The 27,981-nt window shown below is 33.9% G+C and overlaps 1 protein-coding gene across 1 annotated transcript; it reads right to left on the bottom strand.

Annotated features, from left to right (window-relative positions):
* Nucleotides 1-19: 19 nt before the first annotated feature.
* Nucleotides 20-27,836, bottom strand: Sec3 (exocyst complex component Sec3). Its single transcript, XM_072546991.1, has 10 exons — nucleotides 27,165-27,836; nucleotides 26,590-26,902; nucleotides 24,716-25,069; nucleotides 22,052-22,166; nucleotides 18,160-18,332; nucleotides 16,976-17,154; nucleotides 10,276-10,628; nucleotides 5,101-5,246; nucleotides 2,874-2,996; nucleotides 20-999 (listed from the first exon to the last, which is right to left on the bottom strand). The coding sequence occupies exons 1-10, from the start codon at nucleotides 27,689-27,691 to the stop codon at nucleotides 775-777; spliced, it is 2,508 nt and encodes an 835-aa protein (XP_072403092.1). The 5' UTR covers nucleotides 27,692-27,836; the 3' UTR covers nucleotides 20-774.
* Nucleotides 27,837-27,981: the final 145 nt, after the last annotated feature.

Genomic DNA, 27,981 nt, shown 5'->3' with positions numbered 1-27,981 from the left:
GTTGGAAATAAAAAAAAAGTAATATATAAACATTTTAATATAATATTTACAATTTATACATTATTTTAATAGTTATATAGCAATATATGGTTATTATCTAATATGCAAATAAAAAAAACAACAAATTTTGTTAAGATGCTGCAAAAGCTTATAGAGCGATTACAGACTTCTGAAGAAGGAATGCTGCATTGATCGGTATTGCTGTAATTATCTATTCTATTACGATAAATAATGTTTGGTAAAACAGAAACAATCAATTTCAAAGTAGATTTAATTGATAAAAATACGGAAGCTCAGCAATTATTCAGCAGTGTCGTATCAGCGTAATGTTAGTTTTATCTGCTATTCAGGCAGATTTGCGATCGCCTCTGTTTCATTATCAGGATTTACTTAACCAATTCCGCTAAAATGGGCCTTTTTAAAGTCTGCGCCACGAAACTTGGAAACCACAATTGACGTTTGCTAATAAATATTAGAACATCTCAAGAATCAATAAAACCATATAGTATTATAGTTTTATTGGGCAGCAGCCCGTAGAAAATAAATAAAAAAATTTTTTATTTTGTTTTCCATCCCGAAAAATATTAACTTTGCAGCTGACACATTAGGTTACCATACTCACAGTTAGCTTTTGTTACTTTGCCCACTGACAACTTCAACCTTTTTGTGTAAATTGGAGTAAAATTTGTCATAGAATGACCGATTCAGATATATCTACAAGAAGAAAGATATATCTAAATATATAGTACGTTTGTTGTTTACATATTTGAACTATCAATGAGATTGAGCAATATCAGAAAAGAACATTAATATATCTTCGATGGTAAATTCTAACGAGATCATGGAGCCCGGATAACACTGATGTATTATATCTTCTAAGGTTTTGTATTGTCTGATGAATTCTTCTTGCATCGCTCTCCATACTACCTGTAAAAGGTTTTCTTCTTCCGACAAATGTTTTTCTACCTTTTTATATAGAGACTCTAGACCCTTTTTAACCTAAAACAGAATTAAACATAAACAAATTTAAGAAGTAAAAAGCAATTTTTACTACAGAATATCATTAGAGAAGCAATGGTATCAATGCTAATATACAGGGTGGGAACTCCAAAAAATGAATATACAAGAATCTTACAAAGTCGCACAATAATAATTAGTCCTTCCCACAAATTCTTTTGTTATTATGAATATTAAACATTTGTCATGAACGTAAAATATTACTTTGTGATAAATATTTCTTTGTGCGTTGAATGTTAATCGTGGATCTAGCTCAAACAAAAGATATTTTAAAGAATAAAATATAAAAATATTTTATTCAAAAATGTTTTATTAGGTGAGTTCTTCAATTACCTAATGGTTCAAAAATGCCACCTTTTTGATCCTCACAAATTCCTACCTTAAAATTTCGGTAATATTAGGTCTGAGTTATTTTACACTTTAACTTTTTTCATGAAGATGGCCATACATTTTGTTGTCGATATATTTGGCCGTAGGTCAAATCGTTCTATTTGTCGATAGTACCCAGTGTCATTTAGTTTGATGTTCATAAACGAACACAATTTATGAATTTATCTTTTTCTGACCTTGAAGCTAGACGATCTACGCAAAATATATCTTCCAGAACAGCTTTATGTAGCTTAGATATATTTAAAGCAATATATGCCTTATGAACACGATTTTTTCAGTCTGCCACTTAGGTAGCAAAATATGTAGAGCAGTCTTGATGGTCTTTGGATTTGAGTTCGTATACATCTATGCGTGCCTGATAATAGGAAACGACCTTGAAATCGCGACAGTATACTGGTGTTTTCAATCTAGATACAAAGACTAAAAAATCGTGCTCCTCAGACATACTACGTATACCTAATGCAAATCATTGGAAAATCTTGGATTGAAATTTCACAAAAAACGTTAAATGGCGTCAGGAAAAACTGTGTACTTTTTTTTTTCATTACTGACACTAAGGTGAAATTTATGCCAGAGCCTAATGAAATTAGTAATTCAACTAAAGAAGTTGTTAATATAGTCATGCAAATAAATTTAGAAGTGGATAGTGATGAACAATCCGCAATCAGGAGCTGATAGTTGATGAACTCATTGAAATGCAGAGCTTAATTGTTTGGGTACTGTTCAAACTAAGGATCAAATGACGGTTGGAAACTTGACTGAAGACCTCTGTTTAACTGAAAAGCGATTATAAATTTTAGAAAATATAGACTACAACGAAGAGCGCATTTCTTCTACAAAACAATGAATAATAAAATTAAAGACTGCTATGAGGGAATTTTGAGGAAGGAAAAAAATTTTTGAGTTGTCATACTTTGTTAGATTTTTTACAACAAAAAAAAACTTCGATGGGCAATTTTATATTTGCATATCCTAACTTTTAAATAAACATTTTTCGTGTAAATTGCTACTTTATAGCTTCCAGTCCCGATTAGAAATAATTTCTATACATACATATACGAAATTATCCCCCGAATTACGCGAATTCTTACACAGTTATCGCTCGGTCCCACCTATCCCGTAAATTGGGGTATTACTGTACAAAAGTTTGACTACGCATTGAATAATTTTGATTTTAAGAAAACCATTGTTTTGACGACGTTTCAGCAAGGCCACCCTTGCCATTTTAAGTAAGGTAGTTACGCTTCTTGTTGGTGCTTGAATTTTACTATGGCAAGTGCGGCCTTGCCGAAACAACGTCAAAACAATGGTTTCTCTTAAAACCAAAATTATTCAAGATGGTGTCAAATCCGGAAAACCACCGAAAGTATATAACATGTTGCATGACAAATTTTATATTTGTAAATATATTGGATAAAAAAGACCTATTCCCCTGCTTGCACTTTTAAATACAAACCAGGTCTTACCTGTGATCCTGGATATTGGTTAATAACTTTTCTTAATTCTTGTTTGCTGAATGCTAATTGATAACTGACTTCAGAAGCTTTTATCCCACTAGCGACTCTCGCCTGAACTCCATCGAAAAAGTTCTGAAAAATATTTTATATTGTAATATACAAAAACCAATATAACAAACACTATCCTTTTCTATTCAGGCAATCGTTTACGAAATAGGGTTTTTCGTTTTTAGGGTTTTAATCAATTATAACACTGTTATGCCTCTGCTCCAAACCTGTTCCAACCGCTACGTTGATTGGTGGTGTTGGAGCCGCCGGAGACTGAGGGCCGTTCAGTAGCTTCGTCTTTCATGGAAAATAACTTTTGGGGTTTCAAGCCATTAAAACTCCACGATAGGATAGTGCGTGTTGGCGAGTTGGTTTGGAAGTATAAGGAGGAAAGGGTGGAGATGGGAATGCTTTGGGTTTTGACATGGTTTCCCAGGGATGGGAGACTGGGGAAATCCATGAGCTCGCGTGGGCATTGCAAAGCGTTTATGCACTCCAATTAAAGAACTGGCAGGACCCTGGTCTACCTGGCCTTTCGGCTCTAAGACCGTTAACATATCCACTGCCCCTACGAGTCCGACACCAAAATGAAGGTGCCACACCACGTATACCAGAAACCTTTCGTGGGGCTTCACCTTCCCCGTAGTACCTGTGTTGCGATTACCTCACCTACCCGTTATCCCACCCACGGGCGGATAGGCGAAGCAGGCAGAGGAATTTCTTGAATCTCCTGACGGGTACGTGCCGGGGCACCCACACCACGCTTGACACAAGGCCAAGAGAGGTGTGTACGGGCCCAGCTCGTTCAACCTCGCCAGGTTCTCTTGGAATGAGAGTAGAGTGGTCCCACGAGAGTCTCGTCTCGGATACTAGGAATGTAGACCGGTGACAGTGTCGCCTAAGCGGCCGTGTGCGTTTCTACAAATCCGACACCTTAAGCGACGGCTCTCCACCTCTCGATTCCTACCCATTAGTCGCCTCTTACGACAGGCAGGGCCTTCTGACCTCGGCCGTATTCTTATCTCCGCGAACCGAACGGAGGCTCACGTGGGCAGGTGTGCTATTACTGAAGTAGATCTATCCCCTGTCGGTATCGCAGAGAAGTATCCACCCGCTACCCCTGGGCGTTTCTCTGAGTGGCCGAATCCCAAACGAAGAAATACGTCGTAGAACAAAAACAACAGACGCTATCGAAAAAATCTCGTTGTTAAAATGGAATTGGGCAGGACACGTCGCCACATTTTTAGACAACCGATGGACAAAACGTATTTTTTTGTCAGAGCAGAAAACGCCCGCCAAGTAGATGGACTGACGACCTGAAGCGTGTTAGCAATAACTGGATGCAAGCCACACAAGATAGAGACAGATGGAAAGAGCTGAGGGAGACCTATGTCCAGCAGTGGACGCATACAGGTTGATGATGATGAATTCACGACGCAAAGCTCCTATCATCTCTAAGCGAACGCGAATAAGATATATGTTTGTTTTGTAAAGCGATAAACGATAATTGTTAATGTAATTAGAATTTATGATATTGAGTTAGTTTTTGTAGTTGAGTGAGTTAAAATAAAGTTAGTTAAACCAAGTTTACTTCACTTGAGCACCTGAACAATATTAATACCTTTGCTGGTTCAATAAATGTTGCAATAGAAAATGATTTCTGATTTTTAAAGTGATCTTTGTTTACATTTGGCTCCTTTTTGGTCGATTTGGTTTTGGAAATATAATTTTTAGATTTTTAAGGAGATTTACATACTGGAGTTGATTATATTTGATATTTCTAAATGAGTAAAATTTTGTCCAATAATTGCTGTTAAAATGTTTTGAGACTTGGTGTTTCTTGAGTTTTTACAGTATCAATTGAATGGCTCATGAGGGGCTACGGCGCTATTTGATGATGATGATTTATTCGGTGTACCTATTCAAAAACGGCAAAAAACTTTGGAAGTACATTTACGTCAACTTAGTCACGTATCTACCTTTTTACGAAATGTGTTGTTTATACGGTATTAAAAGCTTTTAGCCACGTTCCTTTAATACCACCATGCATGCCAATTTTACATTTCGATATTATGCTATTTGCGCATTCCTGAGTAAGTATCAAAAATAAAAATATAATCGCACGGCGTCGGCGCCTAAATAGATTTTAGATTATTTAGTAGCTTTACTGATGTAGTAGACAACTTACATTCAATTTTTCCAATGGTCTTCCAAAATATAAGGTGACATAAGCAGTGAGAGCATCATTATACTTTTGTTTGGCCTCCTTTCGTTGACTATCCAAAACTGAGATTTTCAATTGTGACAATAGCGAATACAGATGATGATAATTTTCTAAAATAAAAAATATAATCAAATTATTTTAAAGGAAATGGTAGCGCAGATACATCGCACCTCGGTAATACTGTCATAAGTCAAAAATTGAAGATATTCCTTACTCTGTAACATTAGATTATTTCGATAAATTAAATGCTAATGTTATTTTTATTTCGTGAAGAGTAATTTAAATCAATACAGATTGCCGCCTATGCCGATGACATCAGCATTATTATTGTGAGAATGAAGACCGATATATTGCCGAAAAGAACCCTAGATAGTAAAACGCAGGACGCAAGACCAAAAGAAAGCCTACGGAAAAGTGGAAGGACAAGAGAGAGAGAGAGAGAGAAAGTGAGGGTGAGAAAAGAGGGGAGAGAGATAGGGAGAGAAAAGAGAGGGAGAGAGAGGGAGACGAATTTAGGTTCTTTTATCAACTAGTATTCAACGTTATACAAATTTGAAACTAGCATAATTATTAATTATTGGAAGTGTGTTGCTCAGGATAGAGATCGATGGAAGAAGTTGGTTAGAGGTGTGCTTATTAGTTCTTTTAGATGAACTAGTTCAAGAGAACTATTTCACAAAAATGAACTAGTTTACTGAACTAGTTCGCGAAAGAACTATGTGTAGGACCGAAATCGAAATCCAACCCTAACATAACTGGTTGCCAGATCTCTCGTCTTATCATCACACAAGCTCGGCGCCGGCCGCCTGTTTTCTTCGGTTTTCAGTCAGTCTTTCACTACCGTACAAGTAGTTCGGGTTCGGAACCATTTCTTTCGATCGTATGTTTAGGTTTAAATTTTTTAAATTTACATTTATAAACATTTTTTTTATTTGCAAAAAATTATTAAGATTTGTTTTTTATTAACCGTTTTAAATATAAATATGGTTCACGATTTATTTTTATATTTACGTATATTTAAACTCATAGGTATCTATAATTAGGTTATTTCTAAAAGAACCTTTCCAAAAAAAAAATCAGTGAATTTTCTAGAAACATTAAATAACACATTTTCATTCCCACTTTTACATAAAATTATATTTTATGTAAATGCATCAATCATTTTAACCACAACTAAAAACTTTTATTTTAAAATTACAATACGAGAAACAACACAGCATGGCAACGTCCAAGCCAATGCATTTGCATAACATCCGAACCATTGTCTTCTTTAGCAGTTGAAACACAATTTATAATGCAAATCGTTCGCAGTGAACTAGTTCTATGAAAATTAATGAACTAGTTCAATTAGTTCAGTTGAAAGAATCGTTCATTTGAACTATTTCGATGGTGAACTACACATCCCTAAAGTTGGGAAGATGTTTAACAATGGACGACAGAAAGCTACTAAGAAGAAGAATATTAATTATTAACAAATGTTTCTGTGTTGTTGAAAATCCAAATATAGATTGTAATAATGTGCCACTATTGCTGATCACATTGGCTTGAAATTGCACAAAAATGGCGATTTGACGTAAAAATAGTGATCGGTTGCAATAAATAATTATTATTGAGGTATTTTATTACATTTATTTAAAAAATACGATGCACACGTAATTACATTACGTATTTAAAAACATAAAATGGACCTGCTTATTACCTGTGGTGGGCTCTCGATAAGAAAGAAGATCCCGGTTAATATGTGAAGATTGTGAAAGACACATATGAGGGAGTAACATTTAGTGTTAGAACAGGTGTAGGAGAGATTGATAAATTTCATGTGAAAGTAGGATTACACCAGATCTCGGTGCTTAGTACTTTTTTATTCTAATTAATTAGTGTCCGATCAGATAACAGCAAAATTACAGGATAACATTCCCTGGTGTTTAATGTATGCTGATGATATAGTTTAAGTAGGAAATAGTGAACGGGATTTGAAATAAAAACTGGAACAGTGGAGACAAGCTCTTTTAGGAAAAAGGTTCAAAACTTAGTAGGACAAATACGTAGTATTTGGAATGGTCATTTAAAGAAGCAGTTAATGCAAATAAAATGGATGGTGAAATGATTGTGAAAAGTAATAGTTTTAAGGACCTAGGATCGGTATTACAGAATAATAGAGAAATATTACAGAGTGGGATGGACAAAGTGGAAAGAAGCGAGTGGTGAGTTGTGTGTCAAAAATATTCCAATTCCAATGAAACTGAAGGGAAAATTCTATCTGTCATAAGGCCATGCATGATGTACAGAACTGAATGCTGGATAATTAAAAAAGAGAGGGACAGCCAACGCCCGTGGTAGAAATGAGAATGCGTAGACGGATGAGTGTGGTGACAAAAAATAACAATAATAATTAATAACGGCGATCATTATGCCTGTAAGGGATATAGTTGCCATAGCTTATTTTTCTAAAGCCATTGATAGTCCGCTCTTTTTTGTTTTTTATCTTGAGAGGTGCTTCTAACAAACATTTGGATTGCCTCAGCACTCACACACGACATGGACACTAGTTTACGTGGTATGATGAGTTTATTTGAACCGATACTTCTTCTTATTTTTGACCGAGAAAGCCCTAGCCTGTCGCTCGTCAGAGTCCGCAGAGTCTGCTGAACAGTTTCATTAGAAGTAGAAGTTGTCATCTGCCTTGATATGAAGAATGATAAAATTGACTAGCAGTGCGATGGAGAAAAATTTTCAGCTCGCTATCACTTCCAGTAAAACTGAAAGTCGCCAAAAAACAGTAATAAAAGTTTAAGAGTTTGCTGATACATATTTTTTGTCATGGCAGCCTTTGTTTCTGGATTTGATTTAAAATTATAAACTAACTATGTTTTGAAATAAAAAAAATGGCGTACCATTTGTGAACACCGTGTATCTTTAAATTTCATTATGAACATTTTTGAAAAAAACATTATTTACTCTTTATACAGAGAGTGTATATAAAAAGGATAAAATTAAGAATGAATATATTCGGGGAAGTCTTGGGGTGGCACCAATTGATGCTAAAATGAGAAACCATAGGATAAGATGGTTCAGGCATGTTCAACGTAGAGACATTAATCACCCAATATGAAGCATTGCTGTAACAATCAGTGACATATACTGTTACTGGTATATTTGATTGGATTGTAAACGGTTCTTTTTCGCCAACAGGATCCATCTTTTCACCATACCGAAACGAGGAATATTCGTTCGCCATGGATAAAATGGATCGCGAATAAGTAATATTGTAAAATATATAAAATCTCTCTTGTTTTGTTCTATGTAGCCATGAAGAAGTCTTCATGACATTCCACACTTTTCTGTTCATTTCGAAGGCATTGTAAAATGTATCCGTGACTTTCTTTCCTTTTTATATCATTCGCTGTTACGAAAAATATCAAATAATTTTAGCAGAAGACAAAGACGATATCGTCTATTTGATAAAAAAGCTGGAAGAAGAGTTTAGAAGATGGGACTTGGAAATTAATTATGATAAAACTCAATCCACGCAGAAGACATGGAGTAAATAACAACTCTATAATACAAACAAATAAATACTTGGGGGTAACAAATACAAGATCAGAAGAAACAGATATAAAGAATAAAATAAAGGACAGAAAAACAATCACGCGACAATTACACTGGACTATAAGAAGCTACGATATTAAAAGCAAAATTAAACATAAAATATTTAAAACAATAATGGAAAGCTGCTCACTTTATGGCTCAGAGACGCGGGTGATAAATAAAAGAATGGAAAATCGAATAAATGCAATGAAAATGTTTTGGAGAAGAACCTGCAGATTTTCACTAATGGAACTGAAAACGAATTCGCTAAAGTTTTAACTGAACGAACTAACGGTAATGAATGTGCAGAAGGCTGGTTAGGAGTCAAAACACTGCTGAGGCCGGTCCTCACAAATGGGGCAGAAACATGGACTCTAACGCAGAAGTATGACATGACACACTTTTGGGAAAATTTGAGCGTAATGTTGTGAGGCAGTGGCTCACAAGATATGATTTAAAATTATACCAACTATTTAATTATTAACAGCAACTTAGATGGGCTGGACACAAAATTCGAATGCTAGACAATACGATTGCCAAAAGGCTACCTCAGGAACACCTTTAGGAAGAAGAAGCAGAGGCCGACCGCGAATTAGGTGAGAGTTGAAACTGACTTAGGGGTATTAAAAATCAGAAGATTACAATAGGTCGCCACAAACTGAATAGAATGCACTAAATGACGAAATTTAAAGAAAGAAAAAAAAGAACGAAAATTACTCTGGTATGGACAGGTGCGAAGTATGAACGAGACAAGAATACAGCTGAGAACTTGAAAATAGAAACCAAACCGAAGGAGGAAAAGAGGAGTCTAAAGAGTCCTAGATTAAGGTGGAAAGGACAAATAAAAACAGCAATGGAAAAAAGAGACCTCACTTAAGAAGATTATATGACAAGAAGAAATGACCATTGGAATGTGGTAAACGACAAACGGAATATGCTATGTAACGCCACGGATAAGTAAGTAAGTAAGTGTTACGAAGAAGTCTTGGTGACATTCTTCACTCCCTTTTCTGTTTGTTTTAGCGCAATAGGAAGAAGTTTTAGGGGCTTTTTCTGTTTCATAGACGCTAAGAATGTGACTCTCTTTCCGCTTATTCTACATCACTAAGAAGTACGCTATTTTAATCTTTATTAAGGTGTGTAAGAGTTTTGTAAAGTGTAGTTTACAGAGGCATATTAAAACAGTTTTAAGATGACTTAAAAATTATTTTACACACTTTTTTATAATTAAGTGTTATGTAGATAATTACCTTTGATCTTTTAATTATATAGTAAATTTTTTATTTAAATCATTCTATCTTTTATTTCGACATTCGTCGGTGGTCCTATGGTTTATTACCGATTTACTGAGATCAGAAAATAAAGAATCATCTGCTACCTAACAAACGTTAATATTTATCGCACATTCGCATACATCACTGCCTAGTTTATTTCTACCCAACCTAACAAACAAACTCTCAAAACAAACTTTAGCCATACTTACTACTTGCAATACTTTATACATAATGTCAAGGGTTAGTATCTTTTTCCCAAAAAATATGTTTCACTTACCCATTTTAATAACCTGTGGGGGCGTTTTATGATCAATCGCATGCACTGCGATATATTCCAACATGGTATCAACCAACCGAGTGTACCATTTCTCTAGATCTGCTGCACGGTCACTTTTTAACAGACAGTTAGCATTTTTGGCAAATATTTCTAAATTGAGTACATATGGTAGTATTCCACATTTTGATTTCTTCGATATTCTACATTCTTTAATCGATTCGATCTGTTGCTGCATAAATTGATCCAAAGACCTTTTGACTTCGATAAGCAATGAGCCAAATGTGTTGCTGAGGAATGAGCTTTGTGCGGACATCACATGTTGGTTGAGACGTACCAAAACATACATACAATAACTAAAAATAACAAATGTTAACTCTTTTTGTTCATAAGTTTACGATAAAAAACTGCCATGATAGTCTGAGACTGTGAGTCTGAGGTTTCCAGAACTCCACGCAGGTCAGACTGGCTGGAGAAGTTCTCATCCTCGACTCAGCGCGTCCCAATGGCTATAGAGAATGTCCTATAGACTAATAGGACAATGGGACGGTGTGAATAAGGTATAACCAAATAAACAACTGCGGATCAACCGAGGACATGATATATTCAGTGGCTGCAACTATCTCATTACTTATTTTGTTGATTTAACATGACACACACAGATACTCACACATACACAGACGGAGATACATATATGTTCAAACACAAAATACACACACATACATGCACACGTACACCAAATCACCAGACAGACGCACCACAACTGACTCATCATGTAGTGAGATTTGTGCTGCGACTATCGAGAGAATCAGAGAGACACAGGTGAAAAAGTGTTGCCTAAGTAATGTCCCAGAGAGCTGGGGAACTCTTTAAAATAATAATCGGTATGGTCGTACTGCCGTGCATGATAGTAATCGTTCCAACTCTTGGGCATAGAATGAAGCCGAGAAAAAAACGAATGGCCCGGAGTAGGACTCAGAAATGAGTGACTATTCTGTGTCGACAAATAATAGATCTTAACGATCCCAATCAGGGTCCTACAGGCGAACCTTCAGTACAGTAAAGCAGCTTCCGCATAAACTACTGTTGCTATGAGAAAATTTTATGTTCCCTTCATACACTTGTATAATAATTAGAGTACCCGTCGGCAAAAAAGTTTATGATAAATACTCTCTCCAAACTTTGGGTATCGCTTCATTAGGCCGAGTATGACACGATTTAACTCTGCGACTTTTTTTGGTCCTGGGGCGTTTTTGTCTAATTTTTCCGAAAATGTTCACCCGTCAAACAGGAAATTCGGAAAATAAGTTCCGTCAGACAATATATTCTTTTAATTAAATAGCTTAAAAATTATAAGAAAAGCAGGAAACGAAAATTGTCTGATGATAAATATATTCATAGATAACAAGCTAAATTTTTAGGATACTTTCATTAATGGCTGCAAAAACAATTTTTCATATTTTCTGACAGAACTTGTTTTCCGATTTTCCTGTCTGACGGGTGAAAATTTTCGGGAAAATTAGAGGAAAACGCCCCAGAACAAAAAAAAAGGTTCAGTAGGCGGGACTGTCGACCAGCGAGAAGCTAGTCAACATTAAGAAGAATTAATCAACAAAATTGCTGTTTTTACTATTCTTTTAAAATTTAATAATATTTTCAATCAAATTTCTATTCAGCAGCAGTTTTTGTAGGTGTATATTTTTTAACTATTTTTCATGCTTTTGTCATTTTTAAGTATGATCTTTTTTACGTTTCGTGTACAAAAAATTATGAAACATTTCAAAAATCAAAACAACAAATTATGGTCAGTTTTGACATTTTGTATACCTAACGGCCACCTCCTCATTAGGTACACAAGTGGACTCTTCCACGGTCGCTGTATTAAATATCAAAATATTTTACTAATAACCCTTTTTATCGCACTTTAATACAATAGTCGAACTGATAATTACAAAAATCCAACATTGTATTTATATGAAATTATGAAAATATAAATAAATATCAAAAAGAGAAATCATACGATTTCTACCTGGCGAAACCGAATTCAAATTTTTACCACTGTGCCTTCTAAAACTTGCAAAGCAAACAGCTTGATAAATTACTCGGCAAGGGAATCTAAAAATTCCATTTCACCTGCCGTTCATCATGGTCAAAATTCGTAGTGAATTCAGTTTTTGGTACTCAAAACGGAGTAAATAAATAAAACATAACGACAGTATTAGATTTTGGTTTCGATACAGGGCAGCGGCAGCCGCTTATACGTATTTCGACCTCTTTAGGTCTCCTCAGAGCGGTATAGCCACTGCTCTGAATCGAAACCTTCGAATCGAATCAAATCGAAAGCTTTTCGTTATTAGATGGCGTAGTTACGTCCATAAATAGTTATTTTGATAACTATTGGTAAGCGACCCGATAGATTTTGTTTCTAAATAAATAATATGTTAAAATAATAATTGTATTTATATGAAATTATTTTAAAACGAGAATCATTATAAAAATTTAAACAGATGATTCAATGTTCGAATCGAATTCTTGACAGTTATTTTTTAAATTTTTTTACTTCTTTAATCTCTATATTCTGTTACTTATTTTTCATGCAGTTTTGAATTTAAACCTGCTTAGAGTAAATATATGATGACTGGAAACGAATTGATCGAGAGTAGTGAATCGATTTCAAGAACCGCTATTCTATGACGCAACCCTGACGACGCCGTTTTGTGGCGCTAGTTCCGTGACGCTAGCATCAGCATTTTACTGCAGAGAAAAAATTAACACAACGCCAGTATACACAAGTTTCGCTTCAAAAAGTCGCAGAGAGAAATCGTGTTAACTCGACTTAATCAAGCGATACCCAAAGTTTGGAGAGAGTATCTATCAAAAACTTTTTTGCCGACGGGCACTCTAACTACACACATCAAAAATATCTAAGGAAGACCATTATTATTCCACTTTTTTTAATAAAAACTTTAAAACTTTTTTATACAATTCGGTTTGAAAACTTGTTCTCTAGAAATCAAGGTATGCCATGTAAATTAATATGTCAATTGCATTGTTTTATTAAGACAAAAGTGACAGCGCCTCAAATGTGTATGATTAATTTCTTCAAATTGTAAAGAAACAGTGCGTCAAATCTTAAAGACAACCTGTATTTCCTTTACAATTTTACTAAAACAAGATTATTAAACGCAAAGATAGTCATGAAACGTCTGTATTTAACACACGTTCAAATTGTAACTATAAATATGATTCAGGCTGGTTTTTTACAAGCTGATGTTGCACGTCATTTTAACGTGTCTCGGAACGTGATTCCGCGATTGTGGCGTCGATATGAATAATTTGGTAATCTCGCTGAAAAACATGAGAGTCCTCAAGTGAAGCTACTCCTCGAAAGAATAGAGTTCTGTTTTATTCACAGATGAAGCTAGTGTTTTGTCATCATCGTGTTTTGTCTCTACCCTAATTAAAGAAGAGTGAGAGTTTGGAGAGGCCCTGGTCGACAAGAGAGACTCGGGCATATACAGGGTATTCGTCTATATAGTGGTCTACAAGTTATGATGTGGGCTGGAATAATGTTTCATCATCGAACTAATCTGGTTTTTGTAGAAGGCACTTTAAACCAATCTCAATATATTGATCGTATCTTAGAATCTGTTTGGAGAGGGCCTGGTCGACAAGAGAGAGAATAATGTTTAATCATCGAACTGTTCCCGTTTTTGTAGAAGGCACTTTGAATCAATCTCAATAATCGTATCTTAGAATCTGTTATACTTTCATTTGCTACTGCTGCAGGTCCTAATTTGCGTTACATGCAGGATAATACAAGGCCAAATACTGCAGCAACAATAAGAGATTGGTTTGATAATGAAGATATTTTACCGTTTTTTACACTTTTACCGTTACCAGGACAATCGCTAGATCTTAATCCCATCGAGCACGAATGAGATATGCTTCAAAGACAGATTGTTCCCCATCTGCACAATATTTATACTATACTATAACAATTGTCAATTGAAGGTGACTTATCTACAAATTGAACTAAGAGGTAACGGCAACAACGTTAAATGTCAGAAGTAAATTCTTACTGGTACTTACCGGGATCATTTTTATTGTGTATGCTTTGCCAATGTGGATAAGTGAAAAGTAAGATGGTTCCATAAAATTTGCCCCCGTAACAATATACCTTTTGCATACCGGTGCGATTCGCGAGCGAATAGTTGAAGAAGTTCGTTAATACTTTAAACATCGGTAAACTTATTAGCACTTCGCTGGTCTATATATTTACGTCCTTGGAAGAGTGGGAATGGTAGAGATAGTTTATTCGTTCGGTTTCTTCATCATCAAACGTCCATATCTGCATAGGCGTGGTGTGTTCTGTTTCTTGTGAATGTGACTTTGTTTTATATTTATTAAATAGACTTTATTATATTTATTAACATTAAAATAGTTTTTGAGGTAAGTAAAAAACATACAAATGGCTAAATAATATGATTGATGTGTATTATTTTTTATAGTATTAAGATGGATGCCGTAGCGGGTCCAAGTAATGTACAAGGAAAGCGGAAGTTTATGTCGGTAGAAGAAAAGCAGATTGTCTGTAAAGTGTATGAAAATTTAAAAAATGTGGAAGATGTCGCTCAGTGTTCATTTTTAACGGGTGTACCGTGTCGACAATTGAACGCATTGTACGTGAAAAAAAGGTGACTGGGATTATGCAAGCTACAAAGTACCAAAATTTTGTAAGCACTACTATTTATTCTTTCTTTTTTGAGAATAAAGCGCCAACCCTCGAATCCATTAGGACAAAGGTAATGAAGACTTATCTCAGTCTAAAAATGAGCATAGAGACGTTAAGAATAATAGTAAAAGAAGATTTAAAATTTATATAACCCAAACAATCCCGTAAATTTGTCTTAATAGAAAGATAGGATTTTGTCTCGTGGAGACGAAGATATTTCGCTCTATTAGAGAGGTTCGTTCTGCCCACAAAAAGATTTGTTATCTGGACGAAACATTTGTGAATGCTGGTCACACAGTACCTAAGATCTGGCAAGATACTACTGTAACGAGTTATCGTCAAGCATTTGTGGACAGTTTATCAACAGGGTTACGAGGACCAACAGGTAAAGGGCAACGACTTATTGTCGCCCATATAGGTAGTGAGAGTGGCTTTTTAAACGATGGTGCACTAATTTTTTTATCAAAAAAAAACGGGGGATTATCACGAAGACATGGACGCCCAACGCTTTGAAAAATGATTTGAATCGCTTCTTTCATGAGTCGAGCCAAATTCGGTAATAGTGATGGATAACGCTTCTTATCAAAGCCGATTAGTAGAACATCTACCAACTATGGCCGCCAGAAAAGCAGACATGAAAAGTTGGTTAGGACAAAAAGAAATTCCACTTTCCGAGGACATGATTAAGACTGAGCTTATAAGTGTGACAAAACAGCATCGCGACAGATATCGCCAGCATGTTGTAGGTACAATGGCTCGTGTTAAAGACATCATCATTTTGAGAGTTCCTCCTTACCATTGTGAGTTAAACCAGATAGAATTAATCTGGGCTCAAGGGCTATATAGCTCGTGAAAACGTGACATAAAATTTCTGATGTCCAACGTTTGTTAGAATTCGCAATTTAACGGACACGGAAAGAAGATTGGGCTAATGCCGTAGCCCATGTGATCAAGGAAGAAGAGAAAACATGGAGATTGGAGGGGATGGTAGATACTGTTTTCGACAAAATAATAATAGACTTAAGTGTGACTGGAGATTCCTCTTCGGATGAGTCGCTGGATTGCGAAACTTGATAAGCATAACTTAGGTAATTATTTCTTTGTTTTGTAGTTCTCCTTCTATACAAATGGAATATAATAATTATTTTGCAAAGTTTTCTGTTTTTGAAGTACTGTATTAGGCACTCTATAATAACAATAAAATTTTACATTATTATATTAGACAACTATAAGATACTGTCAATGAATCACCTTCAATTGAAAATTGTTATAGTGTAGATAATTGCTTCAAAACGAAATTGATAACTTAATTTTAAGCATACCAAGGAGATGTCAAGCTGTAATTAATGCTGGTTAAGAAAACCCAGATTATGAAACACATTTGTTGTTAGATTTTTATTTTTATATTGACTATTATTTTAAAAATATCCATTAAATTAGTGCACTTCTTAACTTCTCTTTGATTATTTCATCATAAAGAAATCATAGTACAATAAAATTAAGCTGAATTTATTGCAGACTACTAATCAGGCATTATAGCGGTATGTCACTTTTTAAAATCCAATCAAAATTTATGTATATATGAGTAAAAAAACTTTGTGTTCCTTAGACGTTTTTGATGTGTTTATAATAAGTAATGGAAGTTACAATACGTCAATTGCCTGCAGTAGGACCGGTGTAGAACAGAGGCCTTCCAGATAAGAAAAAACCATTTCGTTTTCAAATAATGATCACATTTGTTCCACATAAAACAAAGTAGTAAAATATGCCAAAGTAACGTTCAACAACAAATGAAACGGAGTACTGAAAGAAAATAAAGAAATAGAAAGAACGGTGTGGGATTACAATCTGATACATGCGAATTCATACGGATAAGATTAATTATAAATGTTACAACCGTAGAAACTAACCTCATTACACAATTTTTCATAATGTAGCACATTTTAATAATTTAGAATTTTAACTTACAAATTGTCCTGTTTTTTAATATAATCGATCAACATATCAAGTTCGGGTTTTAAACAGGCAAATAGACTGCTCATCATGTTTTTAATGTCTTCATCAATCTGTTTTTCAATTTTTCTAGCTGTTACAGCGTCACTTTCTATACTATAATCCAAGGCTTTGGGACTACTGATTACATCCAACTAAAATAAAAAAATTAAAAATTAATAGCTTTCAAACAAATGTTCTGTTTATTCCTTCTTGCTTAATTGGAGAAAGCTAATTTTGATGGTTAAAGAGAACTTATTGATAGAGAAGGCCTTATCACGCCAAAAATGTGCATTAATGTGCTCGTAACACATTAGAATATATGATAACATTGTATTCTGATTGCTAATTTGAATATAAACTTTAAAAAAATCGCTGAAGATGATTTTTCGATGAAATTAGGGTCAGTTTCCAACTGTTCCAGAGCCCATTCAGCGAACACACGTCGTTATCTATGGTCGTTATGTACCTTAAGCTCTTGGATCAGTTCAATTTTGTACAGGGACAGGCCAAATCTTCTTCTTACTGTGTCGTCTCCCTTTGCAAGTTGGCTACAATTGGCTAGAGGCAAGATCTCGGCCGATCCAACGTTGCAGGTCCTTGAGCCAAGAAGTTTTGTCATCTTCCAATTAACGTTTTCCCCTGAATTTTTCCTTTAATGATCAACCGAAGTATTTCGTATCTATCTCTCATTATTACATGCCCAATGTACGTTAGTCTACGCTCTTTGATCGTTGGCATCAGTTCCTTGTTCTTCTGTATTCTGTGAAGAACTTCGGCGTTTGATGTTCTTTTGATCCAGGAAATATGTAGTATTCATCTATAAAGCTACGTTTCAACAGCTTTCATGCGTTTTTCTGACGAGGGATTAAGAGTCTAGTTCTCATAGCTGTAGGGAAGATTTGGGAATATATTATCCGTCACACCACCAATAGTTCTCTCGGTAGTACGATTATGTCGAATACAAAACGGGCAAAGCGCACTGAAAGTAGTTCGAACAGAACACCCATTTTGATAGAACGATTTAATCATTTTCCCATGTTGTTGTACACTGCATCCATCCAAGGTGATTTGCTTTGACAATATCCCCGCTACCAACTGTCAAAGTTCGAAAGAACCTGTATCCCTTTTTATATTATTCTAAATAAATTAGAACTCACCTGGAAAAACTTTAAACAAAACTGTTGTTCTTGCATAAACACAGGTTCTAGCTGAGTGAGTACTTGCTCTAATACTAAATCATATCGTTCCCTATCTTTAGTACTGGTTTCCAAAGTCCACTGATCTCTATCAAGGCCAATAATTGTGGTAGGTGAAACTACATTTCCATACACTAAAAATAAAATTATACAAATATTTTATCCATGTTAAATATATTATATGAAATATGAAAAAAGAATATAAGAAGAAAAACTAGGAGATTTTTAGAAGAATGGTTAAAAACAAAAGGTAACTTATTAGATAATACCCTATTCAATGAACAAGACATTAATACCAAGTGCAGAAAATATGATTATTTCAATATTTCATACGGAAGAAAAACATTTTAAAATAATCTGCTATGTAAACGACGCAATACTACTCTCTCAAAGTGAAGATGATTTACAACGTATGCTGCACCAATTTAATATAACCGCCAGAAAATTGAATATATTAATTTCCAAAAAAAAAAGGCAAAATGCATGTTTTTAACAGCAAATATACTAAGATGTAAATTAGAGCTGGAAGGTCAGATAATAGAACAAGTGATGGAGTTTAAATATCTAGGAATCACGTTATCTAGCTACGGAAAGCTCGAAACTGAAGTGGAAGATCAAGTGAATAGAGCAAACAGGGCCGCAGGTTACCTGAATGAAACAATATGGAGAAATAAAAATATCGGAGGAGACCCGTGTCGTTAAAATAGCAAGAAATAAGTCACCAATCGGCAGAATTGCTTATAAAGAGGAAGAAGAAGAAGAATAAGAAAAAGAAGGAAAATATATAAAAGGCAGAATTTACAAAACAGTCATCAGAATAATAATGACATACGTAGCAGAAACACGACCTGACATAGCGAAGACAAAAAGGATGTTAGAAACAGCATAGATAAAAACACTTAGAAAAATTGATGGTAAGACACTATGGTACAGAGCTAGTATAGATATACGATGTAGATGCAAAGTGGAGAGCATCAAGAACTGGGTAAGAAAGAGAAGAGTAGAATGAAAGATCATATAGCCCGAATGACAACAAATAGAGTAGTAAAGATGGCAAGAGACGGTTCCAATAGGAAGACGATCAGTAGGAAAACCACGAAAACGATGGAACGACAACTAACTGGAGGCACATTGAAAAACAAAGTCATGTTAACTGGAGGCACATTGAAAAACAAAGTCATGTCTACATAAAAAGAAGAAAAGGAAGAAGAAGAAGAAGAAAAAGTAATTCATATAATTATTTCAGTAATGAGATAAAATCTCACCACAAAAATCTCTAAAATTTTTATAATTGTATACCAAAAATGTGTCCAATACATACACATTTCATATGCCTTATATCTTATATATGCCAAACTAAGCTGTTAAAAAATAAGATAAATTTGGATTAACATTAAATAAAAGTCATAGAAAAATCCAGTTAAAAATTAAGATTTTCAAAAAATAAAGAATATTTGAAAATATGAAAGAAAAATAAAAAATTACTAATACCATAAGTTATTAAAATCCAACTAACTTTACACTGTATACAACATTAAGATTAAGATGCACTAAATGTGAAGAAAAAAAAAGTAAGTAAAACCCAAAAAGAAATGCTTAAGAATATAAAAAAGGAAGATAATAAGCGCATATATATATATATATATATATATATATATATATATATATATATATATATATCAATGGTATTCCGGGTTTGACTCCGCGTTAAATGTTGTTGGTTTTGATAAAAACCATTTTGACGACGTTTCGGCAAGATCTCACTTGCCATTTTCAAGTCTCTCTGGATGGTCTGCTTCTTGTCGATGTTCGAGTGGAAGTGAACATCGACAAGAAGCAGACCATCCAGAGAGACTTGAAAATGGCAAGTGAGATCTTGCCGAAACGTCGACAAAATGGTTTTTATCAAAACCAACAACATTTAACGCGGCGTCAAACCCGGAATACCATTGATATAACATACAGCTCCCGCGGAAATATCAAAACTAACATATATATATATATATATATATATATATATATATATATATATATATATATATATATATATATATATATATATATATATACATATATGTATATATTTCGAGTTTATTTAACTCATTATCAAAAACGTACTAAAAATAATAACTACATTATAAAAATACAGTTGTTATTAATATACAGTCTTACCCTTGTGAGGATGCTATACTAAAACTACTAGCATAACCTAACATAACGAATTTAATTTACGCATATAATTTTTTTTTTTTTTTCTTCATCACTTTATCAACTTTTTATGTTTATAAAATATTATCTAGCTGTTAGGGAGCTGTTCTGTTTATTCTCTCTTAGTATTTATTAAACAAGCAATAGAGTTTTTCTTACTAATGAAGAAGGCAAACACCAAACACAAAAAAAAACAATATTGTGCGATATTAGTCTTCCCGACATATTCCTGGATGTTTCTCCACTAAAAACATTGTTGCAATTATTATATAGTAGAGAGTACACAACATTGGAGCTTTCTTTAATGTTTAACCCTTAGCTCCCACGACGTTTAGATTTTTTTTGACAGTTACTTCCCAAAGGTACTTTTAAGTCAACCTTATTTTATTGGTCATAAATTTTTACAATAAGCTAAAGGCGTTGTTTATTGCGGACATCCTTTCGAGTACATACAAATCTTATTGTGCATTTAAAACAAAATCGTTTGAATAATATTCGAAGTTTTAAACATCAGCTGAAAACTGTGGTTGTTAGTGCAATTTTATGTGGTAAGTATTATTAAATTGTATGCCTGGGATATAAGGGCACCTGAATTTGATGGTGCTTAAAAGTACCATCGGGAGACTAAGGGTTAAGGGTGTTTTCAGTTTAGTCTGTCACTTAGATACCGTTTTTATATTTCTACTTCCAATTTTGATGTTCGGTACTTCTCTAAACGTATTTAAGGTTTAAAGAACATATTAATGGACAGTTTTGAATTCCAAACAACTTTTCATAATAACAATTGTCGGTATTTTCAAAAATAAAGGTAGTTTGTACCTTGTATAAGATTGATAAAATATATCTGATGGTTTCGTCTTGGATTTTAGACCATGTACAACTTTTTTTAAAGAATACCTTTGTTTCGTAAAATTAATAATAAAAAAGTTTCCCATATGATGCCGACTTAATTGGACACACTACCTAAGTAAAACTAAGATCAATATTATTATAAAAATTTGTAGGTATGTTTCTGTAACGTAGCGTTGCCAGGTCGTCTAAGTCAGAAAATTAATTAATCAAGTCAATTAATAAAGTAGATAAAATAATCTATTTAATTTTTGTAAAATAAACGAATATAATAAACAAACAAATTATTTAAAAGAAAAAATTTAAGGAAAAAACATATTCAGTTAATGTTAACTCAACTTCTTGCAATTTATCATCAACTTCTTTATTGTATAAATTGGTTATACTCATAGTTGTAACCATTATTTCTGACGGTGTAAAATTGACACAACCCTTTTAAAGATAAACTGATTGTGATGAATGCATAATGCAAAAAATGGTCTGTTACCAAGCAGTTCCTACAGTTCTTCTTTATTAAATTTCCATACATACTTCCAAACAAGCTGTAATCAAGAAACGCCTACAAAATACATACAAAACTGTATTTCACCAGGTGAATTAATTGAAGATGATTTTCCTTCTACTTTTAAAAAAATATATCAAAATTTGAGCAGAAAAGAGTTAACATTTTCAAGGGAAGGAACGTGTTTTATGCACCTGCGTGTAATAAAAATTAGATATACTTGGATCCAATTAAAAGATATTTAAAAACACGAAAGCATAAAAAACCAAAATAACTAAAAACATAAATGATTACCTGCAATTTTTTCCCTTGCTACATTAAATAGATTTTTCAAATCTCTGTCGTAAAGTTTTCCTAACGAACTAGTATAAATTTCTTTTAGAGATTCATACATCTGTTTATCCATTACCTAAAAACAGTTAAAAAAGGAATGCTAAATTATTTCAATAAGGATAATAATAATAAATAAAACTCTTTTTACAATGTTACAGCTTTCTTTATTTTTGCGATTCTCTATCTGACCTAACCTGACCTAACCTAACTTAACCTTACGTAAGCTATCCTAAAGTAACCGTATACATATAATACAAATAGACTGAGGGTTCAATACAGCGTCGTTCCCTGAGTACCACAGAGAAAACTGGTGCAAAGCAGTCCCTGCATCTCTTTCTAATGGGCCAGGTTGATCGACCTCGTGACCTTCCCATTGGTCATTTAGGTCGTCAGTCGACAGTCCCTGCATCTTTTGATGCAGGGACTGCTTTGCGTCGGTTTTCTCTGTCTTACTGAGGGAACGGTAATGTATTGTAGGCGATCAGTCTATTTGTTGATCAGTCTATATGTCTATGAATGTAACTAATTAGTACGCCACTTTCCCATTTGTTATTTCCGTTTTTAACTTAGCCATCTACAACCTCTCATTCAATTCCAATACCTAATCAAGGCAGTAGAGAATAATCCTTTTTGATACAATAGTTGCAAGATCTAATTAGGTTGAAACAAACAATAAATACTTTAGTAAAACAGGCTTGACTCACCAAAAGGTTACTTCTTAAATATGAGGTCGACTCTCCTGTCCTTCAGACTTGCAAAGTCGATAATGTCTTCATAAAAAGGGCATGTATTTATTATCAGTTCGTTCAGTAGATCCTTTTCTATGAAAATTTTTGATAAGTTCGAAAGTCTGTCTTTGGTCAGTGTGTTGCGCAGGTACGTTTTTATCCTCTTAAAGTACGAAAAACTCCGTTCTATGAGACACTTGTGGATGGAATAGTCACAATCAAGCACATTAATTTATAAGCTTCTTTGAAAATATAACTAGTTTCATTAAATTAAATGTTTTTAGAAAAATTTCTGATTCCATTCCATATACTGGTCGTTGTTGTTTATCAGCTGCAATTTATTCTTCAGCCGTTGCAAATCAGTAAACAAATCTGAGTAGCACATTTTCAAATTGTTCAAAGTGCATCTGTAGGGAATTATTTGGTGTATTCTCTGAACCTTTTAATATCCATTAACTGTATAAAATAAATATTTTCATAATTCTGAAAACGCATGGTTATTTTTTTATTCAGAGTAAAGCACTTTGTACCTATGCAAATTTATTTTTGTGTGGCTGTTATTCGTTTGCGTTTATCACGATGTTCAATAGGAACAGTTGCTCTTAATGCAGCTATGTCAACTGCATTTTCTGAATTATTCCCCACCATGTTTACTGCTTAGCAGTACAATCTAATATTTTGCTTCACTTAAGACACCCCAAAAGAGCATAGACGTGCCATTGTCCTTGCAACCAAGCTAAGCGATGTAATGTTTTGGTGGCGCACTGAGATGGCTCGGCAAATTCACTTCACATGTTGATTCTAACCTTGATTCTAACCTTGGCATAGTGTGCCCTACAGCGGACAACCACTGTGTCCTACACTTATAGAAGATTTTAAATTGTAGGTAGTAAAAATTAGAAGGTGTCCTAAAAAGGCTTCACTAAAAATAAAACTATAAAGAAAAAATTGCGTTGTCAAATTTTAGGTGGTGAAGCGCGGCTTCACTCGCATCATAGAACTAGTCACCACTGGTAAAAACAATTGCACAATAAGTGAGTATGACTGAGTGATCATTAAAACAAAGGATAATTATGACATATATTGCAATATGTGCTGTAGGAAATTCTGTTCTTTATACAAGCTATGTTTTTTAATAACTATGGGGTTCACTAGTATTAGCTGTGCTTTGTTGATTTCCAAGATAGTGATGTGGTACATAAATCCATCCATCCAATGGCACTACAGCCCAGACCTCCTTCAACAGGCTTCTCCAATAATTTTGATTTACCGCTGTTCTTTTCCATGAACGCCTTCCCAGGCAGTTCCTGGCATCCTCATTGACTTCGTCTTCCTACCTCTTTTTAGGTCTTCCAACAGGTCTTTTCCCCTGCATTCTTGCATCTAGTAATTTTCTGGGGATTCTATTCTCATGCATGCGGACCACATGTCCTGCCCACCGTAATCTCTGCAGTTTAGTGTATTGTGCTAGAGTTGGTTTCTCTATATTGCTCGTATATTTCTCTATTATACCTAATTCGCCAGTTGTTGTTTTCACTTATTGAGCCCAGTATCCTACGTAATATTTTTCTTTCAAACACATCTAATGTATTGACAGATTTCTGTGTCACCACCCATGTTTCACAACCATAACTTACTATGGGCCTGATTATTGTTTTATAGACCCGGAGTTTTGTTTTCCGGTGTATGTCTCGCAATTTGAATATGTGGCCCATCACGAAATAGGCTTTATTTGCCAGAATAAGCCTTCTATTTATTTCCGGTTCTTCTTCATTGCTTGCGACCAGATCCATTCCTGTCCATTCCATGTGGTACATAAATGAAGTCATTAAAATGAGTTGTTTATGATTTGGGGACTTTGCATGTGATGACAAGATAGAAAATTGTAAATACTCACCTTAATCCAATGAATCAATTCAGTATATGGATACAGTTCTTTATGAACTCCACTATGTTGAGGTAAAACTAAACTATCTGCACTCTTTTCTGCTTCACCTTTATGATTTCCAAAATGAATAAACAAGTTATTAAATTGTCTGCATATATTTCTTGAAAATTTGTCCTTTAACTTATTAAATTGTTTCCTTTGTTCTTGTACTGCAGCCATTTGAAGAAGTGACTTATCTATATCTGAATTCATTACTCTTTTCAATGCATTAGCTGCTTCCACTGCCTGTGAAAGACCTTTAGCAGTAGTGAAGTCAGCATCTTCTAAGATTTTTTGATGTGCATGTGATAGATCAAGTTTTTCCTAAAAAAAAGTTGTTGATAAAACAGTATTAGTATTTAGTATATAAGATAGTATAGGTGTTCAACCTAAGGTCTTATTTTTTTAAATTTTTATTTTGGTTGTCTAATACCTTTATAAATTTTTACAAACAAAAACATTTAAATTTGAGTCTTCTCACACTATTGACTTATATGAGGCGTTCAGAATCATAGTGGATTAAGTCCACTTTTACGAAAATTAAGTAAGCAGTGTATCTTTACCGCAATATAAATAGACAGTGTTAGTTTCCTATGTCTCTGAACAATGTGTTATATTATTTCGGGACAGGGTGGATTAAGGCCAGTTGACTAGTCAGATTGTGCTCAGTGTATTTATCGTGATCGTGTATGATTAAAAATGGATTCAATGGTAGAAAATCTGAAAAGATTTGGAAAAAGTACTTCCTAGACACGTTCTACCTTACACACTGTAAAGTTTATCAGTGTCTTTCAAAGCCTGATATAAGTGCTGTGACAGCTGCCCGTGGTAGACACTAAACCAATAAGATCGACAACTCTGATATCATTGAACATATAAAATTATTTCCCAGGGCGTCAAAGTCATTTTAGCAGAACAAAGAACCCTGGAAGAAAGTATCTTAATCCTGATTTAACTGCCACGTTACTAAATTTTGTTCAAGATCCTTACATAAATATAAGAATCACATAAATATAAAGATCACAAGTTTCTTGTATATGGCCACTCATTTTTTGCCAAACAACCGAGATTTTGGGATTATTGAAAAGGCTGCCAGAAAATCTCACATCTTTGGGCCAGACCACTGGATTGATGTAATAGAAACGTCAAAATTGACAGTGCCTTTTGAAGTAAGTAACATAAAAAGGAGCGACATTATGTCGACAAAGAACATAGAAGATGTGCTTGTAAATAGAAAAAAAAAGATAGTGATGGAGCACCTATGAAATGGTTAGAAATGAGATGAATGAGGTACGAGAAAGAAGATCCTTGGGTTTTGAAGTAAAAATCTATGCTGAATGACGATTTTCCGTTTTTTATTGTCTCGATGCTAAAATAAATGTCTCAAAATTCATTGGTAATCAGTCATCTGTACTCCACACCTAGACTCGTGACAGAATCAAAGAAAAAGGACATGCTGTCTCTCCTAACAGATCTGCCACCAGTCACACACAACTAAAATTCCAGTTTTGTCATACTTCGCTTTTTAATCCATTTTTTCCACTAAATATTTTAGAGTAATAATGGATAAAGCCCAATTTTTTTCAAGAGTCTCCAATTATTTCCAAAAAAGTTATTTATCTAATATTACACATAGTTTAATTATTTAAACTACATATTACATAAGAGGTTTTCACTTAGATTAGGTTTGTTGGTGTATTATGTAATGGTGGAGAGTTTGTTAAATTTAACTCTAAATATCTCTGACTTATGTATTATGGACATGATCCACTATGGTTCTGAACGCCTCATATAATTTATTCACCTATAAAACCATTCCAACTTTCTGGACCAAAAATACTTACAGTTAAATTTTCTAACTCTTTCATCAACCATTGATTGTTCATATTTGCTATAGACAAAGTTGAATTTTTGTGTTCCATTTTCTCCATTGTATCCCTAACATGGCACAGAATTTCATCATAATCATTTAACTGAGTCTCCATTCTATCAACTTCATTTAAAGCTAATTCTAGATGATCCATTAGGGCTTCAACTTGATCTTCAGAGGCTAACACACAGTGAATATTTTCTCCATCTAAGAGGGACAAATCCCTAGCTAATACTTCCATAAATGCTTCAGCATTGCTAATAGCAAATTCACAGCCAGTCATTAATCTAAAAAGAAAATAAATATTCAATGTATGGCACGTTCAATGAAAGTGAGCCTATTGAGAATAAATCAATCAATAAAACATATCTTAACATTATCAGCCTATTCTGTGGAAACAAATACTTTGTTAAAAATCCCTCCAGTGGGAACATACAACAACTTATTAAAGACAGTTTGTTTAATTAAATTCCAGTAATATATTACAGTTGTAAGCAGTTTTCTTATAAGTAGCTCTAAATACAATGGTCCATAATAGTATGTATATACCTTTTTAAATCTTCCTGTTCTTTTTCTGTATTGACTTGAAAATCTTCAACCATCTCATGATCTAGTGGTAGCATATTGTTATCAAACTTCTCTGGTATAGTAGCATCTTCTGTAATCCACATTTTGGGAATGTTCTTAAAAACTGGTTTGTCACTTAAAAAATATTTCATGGAATATTTCCAAAGATTGTGAATAAAAGAATGTCGCTCTTGAGTATTTAGGGCTACCCATCTATATACTTTATCTAGGTACAAATCAAACTCTAAGTTCTCTGTAGATTCTTTATGTCCATCTACAGATTTAAGTTCTACTAATGTCCAACTACGTTTTCTTTTGAATACTTGTCTATCAGTTTGTTTTATTTGAACAAGATTGATATTAACAGGTACACCTGTTATGCTAACAAGACACAAAAAGGATATTTTCTTTTTCTTCAGAAATTTGCTAACTTTACAGGAAGAAATTAATATTTCTTCTTTATTATTGAAAACATAATTCTGAAGATCACGAACTGTAGCAGTAGACATTTTTGGTATTAACTATGTAGGTGTGTAAACGAACAATATATTTTTATTCGCCACTGCTAATTAGATACATTTATTCCATATTAAATTTAAACCCAAATATTAAATATTACAAAACTTCCAAAACATCAACTTTAGGGGGAGTGACAGCAGGTGACAGTGACAGAGACAGCAATGACACTTGTGACATAATAAATAAATGCACTATGATGAAACACCTATAAATAAATAAATGATGAAACACCTATATAATAAATCATTAAGATTATAATATTGTAAGATAATGCGTTAGG

This window comes from Diabrotica undecimpunctata, chromosome 1 (assembly GCF_040954645.1).
Source record: "Diabrotica undecimpunctata isolate CICGRU chromosome 1, icDiaUnde3, whole genome shotgun sequence".
NCBI lineage: Eukaryota > Metazoa > Arthropoda > Insecta > Coleoptera > Chrysomelidae > Diabrotica > Diabrotica undecimpunctata.
This window is presented reverse-complemented; position numbering and strand designations above follow the sequence as displayed.